The sequence below is a fragment of the Natrix helvetica genome (genome assembly GCF_964273705.1).
Source record: "Natrix helvetica genome assembly, chromosome: 2".
NCBI classification, from domain to species: Eukaryota; Metazoa; Chordata; class Lepidosauria; order Squamata; family Natricidae; genus Natrix; species Natrix helvetica.
This window is the reverse complement of record NC_138552.1, coordinates 24,800,395-24,814,849: the sequence shown is the minus strand read 5'-3', so window position 1 is coordinate 24,814,849 and position 14,455 is coordinate 24,800,395. Positions and strand designations below refer to the sequence as shown.

General features: G+C 39.1%; 1 protein-coding gene across 3 annotated transcripts in view; it reads left to right on the top strand.

The window, feature by feature from the left end:
* The window catches only part of EMB (embigin), a 54,609-nt gene extending 47,617 nt beyond the window's left edge, over nucleotides 1-6,992 (top strand). For 2 of the 3 annotated variants that reach the window (XM_081944080.1, XM_081944078.1), the window contains exons 8-10: nucleotides 554-587; nucleotides 2,829-2,903; nucleotides 4,927-5,766. In XM_081944080.1, the coding sequence (XP_081800206.1) occupies nucleotides 554-587; nucleotides 2,829-2,886 (92 nt within the window). In that variant the 3' untranslated portion in view covers nucleotides 2,887-2,903; nucleotides 4,927-5,766. Of the gene's footprint in view, nucleotides 1-553; nucleotides 588-2,828; nucleotides 2,904-4,926; nucleotides 5,767-6,491 lie in introns of those variants that run through there. The other variant, XM_081944079.1, reaches the window with a different exon arrangement.
* Nucleotides 6,993-14,455: the final 7,463 nt, after the last annotated feature.

Here is a 14,455-nt window from a genome sequence, read left to right as displayed (position 1 = left end):
CCCTTAAACTCATAAACAAACAAACAAATAAATAGCAACACTTTTTTACCACTTCATAGTGGTTTACAGCTCTCTCTAAGTGGTTTACAGTTAGCATATTACCCCAACAATCTGGGTCCTCATTTTACCAACTTCAGAAGGATGGGAGGCTGAGTCAAATGCCAAACTGCTGGCAGTCGGTGATCAGCAGAAGTAGCCTGCCATAACTGCACTCTATCCATTGTGCCACTATAGCTCTGGAATAAAATTATACACAGTTTGGACTAGTGTTTAAGGCACCAGGTTAGAAACCAGGAGATTGTGAGTTCTAATTCCACCTTAGACTTGAAAATTGATTGTGTGTCTTGGGCCAGTTTCTCTCTCTCAGTCCTAAGAAACAGGCAATGGCAAACTACTTCCCCAAAAATGAAAACATTTAATCCAGACGGTCACCCGGAGCCAAGACTGACTCAAAGGCTTGAGTCAGGCTTGAAATCGTAAATAAGTGAGGAAGTAAGTGAGTAAAATATACCAACACAAAATTAAAATCATATTGGTTTCTTTCTCTTTGCAGAAGTTGAAAAAGAATTCGAACAAGTGGAAACATTGTAAGTAATAATGTTCTTGTTGTAAAGTTAGAGCAAAACTGTTTCATGTTACTGTACAAAAATAGTGTAAAGTTAAAACAATAACAGGTGACAAACAACAACATTACAATTGAATTTTAATGGAGACTGGACTTCAAGTATTACCGTATTTGTCAGTCTATAAGATGCTCCAGACCATAAGACGCAGCTAGCTTTTGGGGAACAAAACAAGAAAAAAAATCTGCCCTGCCTTCCAGCATAAATCAGTATTCATCTGGCTAGCATCCTTGCAGCAAACAGCAAACAGCCTGGTCAGCTTCATGTTACTGCAGCCTGATTTAGCATCAGCAGCTCATTGGTGGTTGGATTGGCCTCCTGGTATACCACCAATCAGATGTGGGGATCGCTGCCACCTATCACTGCCTCTGTGCGTCCCGTTTTCAGTCGCTGTGTGTCTCGTTTTTGGCCCGTTCCAGGCAGCCCGGCAACGGGCTGCTTGGAACGGGCCAAAAACGAGACACACAGAGACTGAAAACGGGACGCACAGAGGCTGAAAATACAGTATGTGAAAGCCAAAAATGGCTGAAGGGTGGGGGCCGACAGGTGGGTGGGGCTTCAGCAACATTCGCTCTATAAAACGCACAGACATTTCCACCCACTTTTTGGGGTGAAAAAAGTATGTCTTAATAGTGCAAAAATATGGTAATTCTGTCTCATTTGTTCAGTAGTGGAGTGGGAAGATGGTTGGCAGGAAACCCTAGAAGATGGTTGGCAGGAAACTGAGCCACAAACATATGCCACATCTTTTTAAATGTAAAAATACAAAGTTGTTTATTTTTCTGCTAATGAAAGTGAGTACAAACTGTTATGCTTGAACATTGCTGACTCTACTTGCAAAATGGGGGGAAAATATTGCAAGCTTCTTCTAATGTAGTCAAGTTTGATCTTTTTTCACATTTACCTTGTAAGAGGCATTCACTAAAATGTATTCTGCTTAAAATAGTAATGGTAGTATCAGATTGTTTCTCCCCATCATCCACTGTAATTTATTTATTTATTTTACCTCCTCTATATGATACTGTTTTGATTGTTGCTTTTGTACGTCGCCCCGAGTCCCTGTGGGGAGAGGGGGCGACTAACAAGTTCAAATAAATAAATAAATAAATAAATAAATAAATAAATAAATAAATAATAATAATAATAATAAAACCAAAGTGATAGAAAATGATTTCAAAAAGGAGATATTTTTTTTTACCACAAAGCAGTTGAATAGACAAAGTACACTTTGGTTCCATGCTGCAAACTCATTTCTGCATGTACACATTTCCAAAGACTTACTGAGAACGAAACTGTTACAGGGAATGGTGTTTTTTCTTCTAGTCCTCTTGTTATACTATGCTCTTGGGTTATTCCCATGTTCAACCACTCACTCAGGAAGCCTCCTAAACACAATAATTCTTAGGTTTTAATTTACTGTGATTGTGAACTAGCTAGTTGCTAGGATGGGTGACACGGGAACAAACTTCAACAATCTATTTAACCGAATATACTGTATTTCTGTCAGTCCCATATCTTGACTCTCCACTTGGTATCTGATGTTGAGATAATTGATAATTTATAATTCAACCATCAACCAGCTTTGTTTCAAATCGGTGCATTAAATGGAAACATAATACAAACTAGCCAAATTAGAATAGAACACTTATGCCTCACAACAGTTTTCTGGGAAATCCCACCAGATCTTATCAATGCCTCATATGCATTTTTATGAAACCACAGGCCTCTAGCTTGTTCAGAACACTGAAGAAACTCTCATTTTTATTTTTCTCCATAGGCTGAAAAAGGTCACATATAGTTTGAAGCTTAGAATTTTTCTCCCTCACTTGCATTTTTGTAGAAGAGAATGTGAAGGCTGCCTTATTCATTTACAGATATGTACAGATATACTTTCAATTATATAGTGTATTTCTAGAACAGGGGTCTCCAACCTTGGCAACTTTAAGACTTGTGGACTTCAAGTCCCAGAGATCCTCAGCCAGCAAAGATCCCTGTTCTAGAAGATATGAAGCCTCACCGATAGCTAGCCTCTACTTTTAAAACCATATCTTATGTCTCTGTTCTGCTCTATTGCAGGGGACATTTAGCTAAGCAAGAATTAACAAATGAGAAAACCCATCTAAGCATAAAAGTCCATACTGAACTTAATACAAATCAATCCATGATGGGAAAAAACCTGAACCTGCCCTTCTTTATTCTATACAGGAAATCAGAAGACAGCAATGGTGTGGAAAATAGTACTACCCGACACAGGAAAGTCTAAATCCCTTATTAAAAGTGGTAAGTTAGAAGGTAAATCTGAAGGGATCCTGCATCTATTAGTGTCCAGGTTGTTGACATTTCTGGACTGTCAGGTTTGAACAGGGTGAACAAATATTTAAAGAAATGTTGGGGTGCTAGTGTATTTTATTCAGTTTATTTGCACCCATCTCACAGAGGCAGCTTTGGCTGGGAAACATAGATCATTATCAAAAACATTTGGTTTAAGAATACAAATTGAAAATTAAAAATGAGACTGGACTGCAATAAAATGAAAAAAAAAGGGAACGGGTAGCCATCAACAATACTTAACTACCGTATTTTTTGGAGTATAAGACACACTGGAATATAAGACGTACCTTAGTTTTTGGAAGGAAAATAGGGGAAAAATTCTACCTACCAGGTATTCACTTTTATTCCCATAACACCAGAAAAGCAAGCAAACACAATAGTATAATAAACTGACACTTTTTGCCACTTTTTTTTAATTTCCCCAGGCAGCCGGGGAAACTCTTAATAAGCTTATCTAGATGTCTGGGCATTCAGCCAAAAGCACTTCATACCTATAAAAAATGTAACAAAGCTGAATCAACAAACCAGCCCAGCACTTGCCTGAAGGAAACCATTGAGAAACCTCAGATAGCCGATAGGAAAAATCCCTGCCTTGCCCTTAATTATCCCCCAAAAGAATAGAAACTGGACAAAAGAAGTACTTCTTAAGGCAGTCTTCAAATCTTTCATCCTCGGTCGGGAAATTTTTCCAACAGTATGATGCAGTAAAAATATTGGAAGCTTTTTTTCAGCCCTAATGAGGTGCCAACGAGTGAAGCCAACTTGTTAGCACCTCATTAGGGCTGGAAAAAAGCTTCCAAATAGCTACATTCTGAGTATAAGACACCCAAATTTTCAGCCTCTTTGGGGGGGAGTGCATCTTATACTCTGAAAAATATGGTATATCTCACAGGTTTATCTAATTAGCCAAGTTTAATAGAGATAGGGTCAACGTTGAGGGAATGTGTTCCAGAGGTCAAGCAGAGGGATAGAAAAGGCAAACTTCTGGTGTCCCTCTAGAATCTAGATGGCACTCTTTAGTTCTGTAGATAGAAACCATTTTTGGCCGGACTGACGGCTCAAGTAGTGACTAAAGGTGGAAGATTATTCCTCAAATAACCTAGCCTCATGCCCCAATTTATGTACTTTCTTGCTATAGAACTACTGAAACAGTGAATTCAGTTCAGGCCACCATTCTCAATGAGAAGGATGACGATTGTTTATGGAATGTCTTTTTGGACATAGGAATAATATTTTATCTTTTGCCCTAGTGATGTTCACTGTATTGAATTACAAATGACTACCAGATAAACCTTGAAAAGGGAAAGACAGGGTGGTAAAAAAATATCTTCAAGGTATGCACCAGGAAAATCTGGGGAAGAGACATACATGGAGAGAAGACGACGTCTACTGATTCACTTTTTGAATATATGAAAAACTCCCTTTTTTTCTTCTTATCCAACTGACACGCACACACACACACTGCCACTGCCACCAGCAGTGTTCACACTGGAGAAAAAGTGTGGTGGGAATTAGTCAAAAACATCTGAAGAGCACCAGATTTGGAGGTGTCTGTCTGAAGTGCAGGTTATATAGAAGACACTTTTGCCATGTCAATTGAAATGTTGACTGGGAACTGTTGCAAGGAATAACACCAAGTGAAGGACTTTTGATTAGTCCACAAAAGGCATATCAGATACTGCTTTAATATGCAGCTGTGCGTGGGTGTTGGCAAGGCAAGCAAAGAGGGGAAGTGATATCATAGTTGTCCCGATGCTGTTGTGGCTTCTATCAGACAATTGTGCAGGTGAGCAAATATTTTTTTGGTAGCTCTGCACACATCAAAAAAAAAAAAAAAAAAAAAAAGCCAGTGGCTGGTAAAATGGGAAGTGGGACATTTAAAACTCTCAGCTTTAACCAGCAGGTGAAAGGGGTACTCATTGGAATCAGATGGTGTTACTACTGCATTTCTTTAATCTTTCTTTTAATTTAGGTAAAATGAAAAGAAATGCCAAGACTGCACTGAATGAAAAAAAAAAACACTTTCTGGAACTGTATCTACTTGGTTTTTAATGATGGACTTCTAGGTGTCTTAAAAATACTGCTTTAAAAATGCCTTTTTAAAAAAGTAATGAATGTATTAAATAATGCTAATGTGATTCATATTGTCCTAAAAGTTTTAGCTAAACTTATGCTATAGACTCTTTTATATCTTGTTCAAGCCTTCGTCTGCAATTAATCCTAATCTACTATTAACTTCCATTCATTTATCTGAATATGTATAGAGTGCATTTTTGTATATGATGATCAGCACCTAGTGGGAATACAGGTAGTCCTCAACTTACAACAGTTCATTTAGTGACTGAAGTTACGTCACTGAAAAAAGTGACTTATGACTGTTTTTCACACTTACAACCATTGCAGTATCCCTTTGATCATATGATCACAATTGAGACACTTGACACTTGACTCATATCTATCAGGGTCCCTGTCTCATGTGGTCACCTTTTGTGACCTTCTGACAAGCAAAGTCAATGGGGAAACTATATTCACTTAACAACCATGTTGCTAATTTAGCAACTGCAGTGATTCACTTAATAACTGGGAAGAAAAGAAATCATAAAATGGGGCAAAACTCACTTAACAAATGTCTCAGCAACAAAAATTTTGGGCTTCATTGTGGTCGTAAGTCGAGGACTACCTGTATTCTCCTGATTTGTCTGCTAGTAAAGTAGTATTATCAGAAGAAGCCATACAAGCCAAGATTTACAAGGAAAAATAAATTACAAAGGGTTTAGCATTTATATTGAGAATATATATATATATATATATATATATATATTCTCAATATAAATGCTAAACCCTTTGTAATACATATACATATATATATATACATACATACATACATATACATATACATATACATACATACATACATACATACATACATACATACATACATACATATATATATATATATATATATATATATATATAAAATTTAGAACCAGTTTAAATGGCAAATATCTTTAGCCGCCAATATTTTATGTCAACCAAATGTCACCCTTAGAATCTCAAAGCATTTTCTCTTTTCCTGTAAAGAAAGAAGTTGTTGGTTTTCTTGGAAGAGGTTATGTGACAGGTGGGGTGGTGTAAGAAATATGATAATTCAAGTAGAAAACAAATACCAAATGGTGATATTCAAAAGCTTGGATTTTGTTAGATTACTTGTCCAGAATTACTACAAGTGGAAAATAGCAATACACTCAATGATATGCCTTGTTAATCTCATGGTTTATCAGTAACTTTACCAAAGAACTGAGAAAGTACACAAATTTTTCTTTAAAGTAACTAATGAAGCCATAACGTTTCTAATGTATTGTAATTGTATTTCCAGTTCCCTGTGTTCCCTTTATCCTTTCTATTGTTTGTACAATAAATGTCACCCAAAAGATAGATAGCTGTCAAATGTTTGTGACATGATTAAGCTTTCATTAAGTATTAACACAAATCAATTATAACCACACATTTGAAAGAGTGATTTTTTTTCCTTTGCAGGCAATAGTGGGGTTGAACTACTCTTTCCATATCCTAAGGGAATCTGCACAGGGCAAGAAGAGATTTTAAAAATGCAAAGTGACTATCAAAGCATGTGATCAAAGCCTTTTACACGCATTGTCTTAATTGTGCATCTGGCACCACAACTTTCTAAACTTTGAAAATGTGGTCAAACGAAAACATCAAAATATCCCAATGCAAGCCAAATAAAAACAATGTTTTATTTTACCAATAGAATAGACTAATGAGATGTTCATTACATTATAGGCAAAAATAATAATGTTGCTGTATGTTTTTTTAATAAAATGAAGGGAAATTGGTTTTAAATATTTTACGTTAATGAGCATCATTTTAAAAGTGCCACAAACAGGACATGTGATAGTGCCCAAGTTATTGTCTCACTTTGTACAAAATCACAAAGATGAATTGATTTATAGAATTTACTAGTCAATATAATATTTACTGCTCATCTTCAAATTAAGGCACAGTTGAGCAGTGCACTTTTTATAAACATATATGGCTTCTCTAAACTAGAACGTGTGTATTGGATATTTCATTTATGCATGGCCCATCGTTTTGCAATGGATAGACAAATGACATTGTATAAATATCCTTTAAAAGCCATTGAGAGATTATAAATCCAATCTGCCCTTCATCTGCAATTTGATAGTGGCTATAGATTTAGATAGGGGGATGCGGTGGCTCAATGGCTAAAATGCTGAGTTTGTCGATCAGAAGGTCGGCAGTTCAGCGGTTCAAATCCCTAGCGCTGCATAATGGAGTGAGCTCCTGTTACTTGTCCCAGCTTCTGCCAACCTAGCAGTTTGAAAGCATGTAAAAATGCAAGTAGAAAAATAGGAACCACCTTTGGTGGGAAGGTAACAGCATTCTGTGCACTTTCAGCATTTAGTCATGCTGGTCACGTGACCATGGAGACATCTTTGGACAGTGCTGGCTCTTCAGCTTTGAAACGGAGATGAGCACCGCCCCCTAGAGAACGACTAGCGCATATGTGCAAGGGGAACCTTTACCTATAGATTTAGATAATTATTCAGTTTATATGAATTATTGTATATAGTTTGGGTGAAAAACAAGTAGAAAAATAAGTGTTTGTGACTACACATAGGTGTACACACAGACACAAACACTTGGCATTTGCAGTGTTTTGCAAACCACTGGCAATTGTTCTCCTTAAAAATGTATGTCTTTGCTATATGGAAGCGAGGATGACATTACCAGGATTGTGAAATGGTTCTGATTAGCAATTCCACTCACTAAGTGGGGTAGAGAGATATGCATTCATGGTCTGGTGCAATTCTGAATTTAGTCTGCCCATTGTGGATTAAATTACATGACCAAATCTGGATTAGAAATGTGAGTGTAGGTTGTATCATCCTGTGTTGATACAACCAGACAACCTTCTACAAATCCTTTTTGTAATTTTTGTTAGATCTTATAACCTTGTTCTTTCTTGATTGTATATGGGGGGGGGAGGTGGCATTCAGCAGGTTCTGACCAGTTGTGGAGAACTGGTAGTGGAAATTTTGAATAGTTCGGAGAACCGGTAAATGCCACCTCTGACTGGCCCCGCCCCCCTCTATTCTCTGCCGCCCAAAGCTGATTGGGGGGGGATGGAGATTTTACAGCATTCTTCCCCTGCCACGCCCACCAAGCCATGCCCATAGAACCAGTAATAAAAAAATTTGAATCCCACCACTAGGTAAATAATAGGCAGGCCAAATTGTACAATATAGGACTAGTGTTCTTTTGAAATAAAAGAGAAATTAAACTGTAAAATAGATCTGAATCATGCAATAATTTAGAAATTAGTTTCTCAACCTTTTTTATATCTGAGAAAACCTACTCCTCCTGGACTTTCTTCTAGGGTGGTAAGATTGCCTGACCCTCCTATGGAAAAAAAAATGATGGCAATAAATTCAATGAATATAACAACAGTGAGAAACAAATAGCGTGTAGGTTTTCAGAGTAATAACATGCTTTCAAACATTCAGAGATTAACATTTCCTAAATAAACAATAAACTAAAATTTTCAGACATTCTTCCTGATGCCATTCTAAGATAGTTTATCATGAAACCAGTGTATGACACTGCAATTCTCATTCTAGGGAAGGAAATGCCTTAAGATCTAGAGATTTCTTGGACAGATGATAATAAGGAAATAGCACTGCCAGGAGCCATGATTATTGCAGGAGCATCAAAAAACAACGCGCAGCTGGAAAACGTTTGAGGTAATTAGGATAAACTCATCAAACCTTCCACCTGCAGCCTATCTTTTTTCCCACCGTAAAGTTTCCCAAAAGGATACTAGCTTTTCTGTCACAAGTGTTCCTTCCATGAAACTTCTGGTGACTGCATTGATGTAACCATGTTTTTGATTGGTTGCATTTTTTTTTATATGTCACACTAGATCGCAATAGAACTTTGGGCAAGGTACACAAATATATATACTTAATATACACACACACACACACACACACACAAATGAATATGCAAGTAATTGTCCTTTTTTTCTGTCTTTTTCTCCCAACCTAATTAATGCCTGTTCATCTTGCAATGCAATCCAGACAAGAAGTGAAGGATTATAAACTCTATATTTATTGCAAGGTTACATTAACACAGAGATGTCAAAGTCAATTTCACTGAGGGCTGCATCAGGGCTGTGGCTTACCTCGGGGGCATGGCGCATGGCAAACTGGATGGGCGTGGCCATCTTGACACCACTCCCCAAACTGCTGGCATGTTTCCTCTTTGCCTTGGGTTGACTGAGCCGAAGCCACGCTGGCCCGATCTTTCTTCTTTGCATTGGGTAGACCAGGCCACCCCATCTGGCCAGCGAGCCTTGAGTTTGGCATCCCTGCATTAATGGAATCTTTCAAGTCTGAAAGTATTTCTCCCTTCCTTTCTTTTTACTCTCCAGAAATCTAGGAAGGGTGCCTTCTAAAACATTTTCCCCTGGCTCCACCTCCTCCCTCCTAACACACTACAGGCCAGTGGCGGGTTCTGGATACCGTTCTAACTGGTACGGTTGGAATGGGCCAGGCAGCGTGTGCATGTATCATACCTGCCAGCGACACCTCCGCAAGCCGCCGCAACGCTCCAGTTGCTCAGCTGAGTGTTGCACAGGTGCTGTACACATCATGCGTGTACGCCCTTAGGGTTACGGTTAGTTCTCCTTGAACACCTAGAGCAAAATGAACATCATCAATGGATTAGCAGCCCATCGGTATGGTTTCGAGGGTGCACACCTTTTCATACTTTTTGTACATTTCCTGGCCAAATACATAGGAAAATCCCATTGGGAAAATTCCACTTGCGGTTATGAATTCACAGAGAAAAAAGGACATTGCCCTTGCATTCGGAGACAGTCGATATGGTTAGGAGGATGTGTGCCCTTTGAGCCAGCCTTCTGTACATTTCCTGGCAAAATATAGGGGAAAATCCCATTCATGAAAATTCCACTTAGGCTCAGGGTTATAGCCCTCAATGAACTCACAGACTAAAATGGACATCAATATTGGATTTGAAACCGATAAGTATGGTTTGGAGGGGGCATGCCTTTTTATCTGGCCTTATGTACATTTCCTGGGAAAATGCATAGAAAAATCCTATTTGTGAAAATTCCACTTAGGGTTAGGGTTAGCTCTCCTTGAACTTTGAGAGGAAAATTGACTTTGCCATTAGATTAGGAGCCAGACGGTATAGTTAGGAGGGTCCACATCTTTTGAGCCAGACATATGTCCATTTCCTGGCAAAATACATGGAAAAATCCCATTTGCGACAACTCAACTTAGGGTTATGGTTAGCTCTCCTTGAACTCGGAGAGCAAAATGGACTTTGCCATTGGATTTGGAGCCAGTCGGTATGGTTAGGAGGGTGCACACCATTCAGACAAAGTTTATATATATTTCCTGGCAAAATACATGGAAAAATCCCATTCGCGAAAATTCCAATTAGGATTGGGATTAGCTCTCCATGAACTTGTAGAGCAAAATGGATATCACCATTGAATTCAGAGGCAATCGAAATGGTTAGGAGGGTACATACCTTTTGAGCCAGAAATATGTACATTTCCTGACAAAATACATGGGGAAATCCCATTTGTGAAAATTCCACTTAGGGTTAGGGTTACCTCTCCTTGAATTTGTAGATCAAAATGGACATCATCAATGGATTAACAGCCCATCGGTATGGTTAGGAGGGTGCATACCTTTTGAGCCAGACTTATGTACATTTCCTGGTGAAATATATGGAAAAATCCCATTTGCAAAAATTCTACTTAGGGTTAGGGTTAGCTCTCCATGAACTCATAGAGCAATATGCACATCATCAATGGATTAACAGCCTATTACTATAGTTAGGAGGGTGCACACCTTTTGAGTAGGACTTATGTACATTTCCTGGGAAAATACATTGGAAAAAATCCCATTTGCGAAAATGCCACATAGGGTTAGGGTTAGCTCTCCATGAAGTTGTAGAGCAATATACATAACCTCAGTGGATTAACAACCCATCGGTATGGTTAGGAGGGTGCACACCTTTTGAACCGGACTTATGTACATTTCCTGGCAAAATACATGGGAAAATCCCATTCGGGAAAATTCCACTTAGGGTTAGGGTTAGATCTCCCTGAACTCGGAGAGCAAAATGGACTTTGCCATTGGATTAGGAGCCAGTCGGTATAGTTAGGAGAGTGCACACCCTTTGAGCCGGATTTATGTACATTTCCTGGGGAAATATATGGGAAAATCCCATTCGGGAAAATTCCACTTAGGGTTAGAGTTACCTCTCCTTGAACTCATAGAGCAAAATCGACATCATTAATGGATTAGCAGTCCATCAGTGTAGTTGGGAGGATGCACACATTTTGAACCAGACTTATGTACATTTCCTTGGCAAAATACATGGAAAAATGCCATTTGTGAAAAATCCACTTACGGTTAGGGTTAGCTCTCCATGAACTTGTAGAGCAATATGGACATCAACAATGGATTAACAGCCCATCACTATGGTTAGGAGGGTGAACACCTTTTGAGACGGACTTATGTACATTTCCTGGCAAAATACATTAGAAAATCCCATTTGCAAAAATTCCATTTAGGGTTAGGATTAGCTCTCCTTGAAATTGTAGAGCAAATTGGACTTTGCCATTGGATTAGGAGCCAGTTGGTATGGTTAGGAGGGTGCACACCTTTTAAGCTGGATGTATGTACATTTCCTGCCAAAATATATAGGAATATCCCATGCGGAAAAATTCCACTTAAGGTTAGGGTTAGCTCTCTTTGAATTCACAGAGAAAAAGGGACATTGTCCTTGGATTTGGAGCCAGTCAATATGGTTAGAAGGGGGCATGCCTTCTGAGCCGGCGTTCTGTACATTTCCTGGCAAAATACATGGAAAAATCCCATTTGTGAAAATTCTACTTAGGGTTAGGGTTAGCTCTCCATGAACTCGTAGAGCAAAATGGACATCACCATTGGATTAGGAGCCAGTCGGTATGGTTAGTAGGGTGCACACCTTTTGAGCTGGATTTATGTACATTTCCTGGAAAAATACATGGGGAAATCCCATTTGCAAAAATTCCACTTAGGATTAGCTCTCCTTGAACTCGGAGAGCAAAATGGACTTTGCCATTGGATTAGGAGCCAGTCGGTATGGTTAGGAGGGTGCACACCATTCAGACAAAGTTTATATATATTTCCTGGCAAAATACATGGAAAAATCCCATTCGCGAAAATTCCAATTAGGATTGGGATTAGCTCTCCATGAACTTGTAGAGCAAAATGGACATCACCATTGGATTCAGAGGCAATTGAAATGGTTAGGAGGGTACACACCTTTTGAGCCAGAAATATGTACATTTCCTGACAAAATACATGGAAAAATCCCATTTGCGAAAATTCCAATTAGGATTGGGATTAGCTCTCCATGAACTCATTGAGCAATATGGACATCATCAATGGATTAACAGTCTATTATTATGGTTAGGAGGGTGCACACCTTTTGAGTAGGACTTATGTACATTTCCTGGCAAAATACATTGGAAAAAATCCCATTTGCGAAAATGCCACTTAGGGTTAGGTTTAGCTCTCCATGAAGTTGTAGAGCAATATACAAAACCTCAGTGGATTAACAACCAATCGGTATGGTTAGGAGGGTGCACACCTTTTGAACCGGACTTATGTACATTTCCTGGCAAAATTCATGGGAAAATCCCATTCGGGAAAATTCCACTTAGGGTTAGGGTTAGCTCTGTATGAATTCACAGAGAAAAAGGGACATTGCCCTTGGATTAGGAACAATGTCAATATGGTTAGGAGGGTGCACACCTTTTAAGCTGGATATATGTACATTTCCTGCCAAAATATATAGGAAAATCCCATGTGGAAAAATTCCACTTAGGGTTAGGGTTAGCTCTCTTTGAATTCAAAGAGAAAAAGGGACATTGTCCTTGGATTTGGAGCCAGTCAATGTGGTTAGAAGGGGGCATGCCTTCTGAGCCGGCGTTCTGTACATTTCCTGGCAAAATACATGGAAAAATCCCATTTGCAAACATTCCACTTAGGGTTAGCTCTCCTTGAACATGTAGAGCAAAATGGATATCGCCATTGGCTTCAGAGCCAATCGAAATGGTTAGGAGGGTACACACCTTTTGAGCCAGACATTTGTACATTTCCTGGCAAAATACATGGAAAAATCCCATTTGTGAAAATTCTACTTAGGGTTAGGGTTAGCTCTCCATGAACTCGTAGAGCAAAATGGACATCACCATTGGATTAGGAGCCAGTCGGTATGGTTAGTAGGGTGCACACCTTTTGAGGTGGATTTATGTACATTTCCTGGAAAAATACATGGGGAAATCCCATTTGCAAAAATTCAAATTAGGGTTAGCTCTCCTTGAACTCGGAGAGCAAAATGGACTTTGCCATTGGATTTGGAGCCAGTCGGTATGGTTAGGAGGGTGCACACCTTTTGAACCGGACTTATGTACATTTCCTGGCAAAATACATGGAAAATCCCATTCGGGAAAATTCCACTTAGGGTTAGGGTTAGCTCTCCCTGAACTCGGAGAGCAAAATGGACTTTGCCATTGGATTAGGAGCCAGTCGGTATAGTTAGGAGAGTGCACACCCTTTGAGCCGGATTTATGTACATTTCCTGGGGAAATATATGGGAAAATCCCATTCGGGAAAATTCCACTTAGGGTTAGAGTTACCTCTCCTTGAACTCATAGAGCAAAATGGACATCATTAATGGATTAGCAGCCCATCAGTGTAGTTGGGAGGATGCACACATTTTGAACCAGACTTATGTACATTTCCTTGGCAAAATACATGGAAAAATGCCATTTGTGAAAATTCCACTTACGGTTAGGGTTAGCTCTCCATGACCCTGTAGAGCAATATGGACTTTGCCATTGGATTAGGAGCCAGTTGGTATGGTTAGGAGGGTGCACACCTTTTAAACTGGATATATGTACATTTCCTGCCAAAATATATAGGAATATCGCATGCGGAAAAATTCCACTTAAGGTTAGGGTTAGCTCTCTTTGGATTCACAGAGAAAAAGGGACATTGTCCTTGGATTTGGAGCCAGTCAATATGGTTAGGAGGGGGCATGCCTTTTCATTTGGCCTTATGTCCATTTCCTGGGAAAATACATGGAAAAATCCCATTTGCGAAAATTCCACTTAGGGTTGGCTCTCCTTGAACATGTAGAGCAAAATGGATATCGCCATTGGATTCAGAGCCAATCGAAATGGTTAGGAGGGTACACACCTTTTGAGCCAGACATATGTACATTTCCTGGCAAAAAACATGGAAAAATCCCATTTGTGAAAACTCAACTTAGGGTTAGGGTTAGCTCTCCTGGTACTCGAAGAACAAAATGGACTTTGCCATTGGATTAGGAGCCAGTCGATAGGGTTAGGAGGCTGCACAAATTTC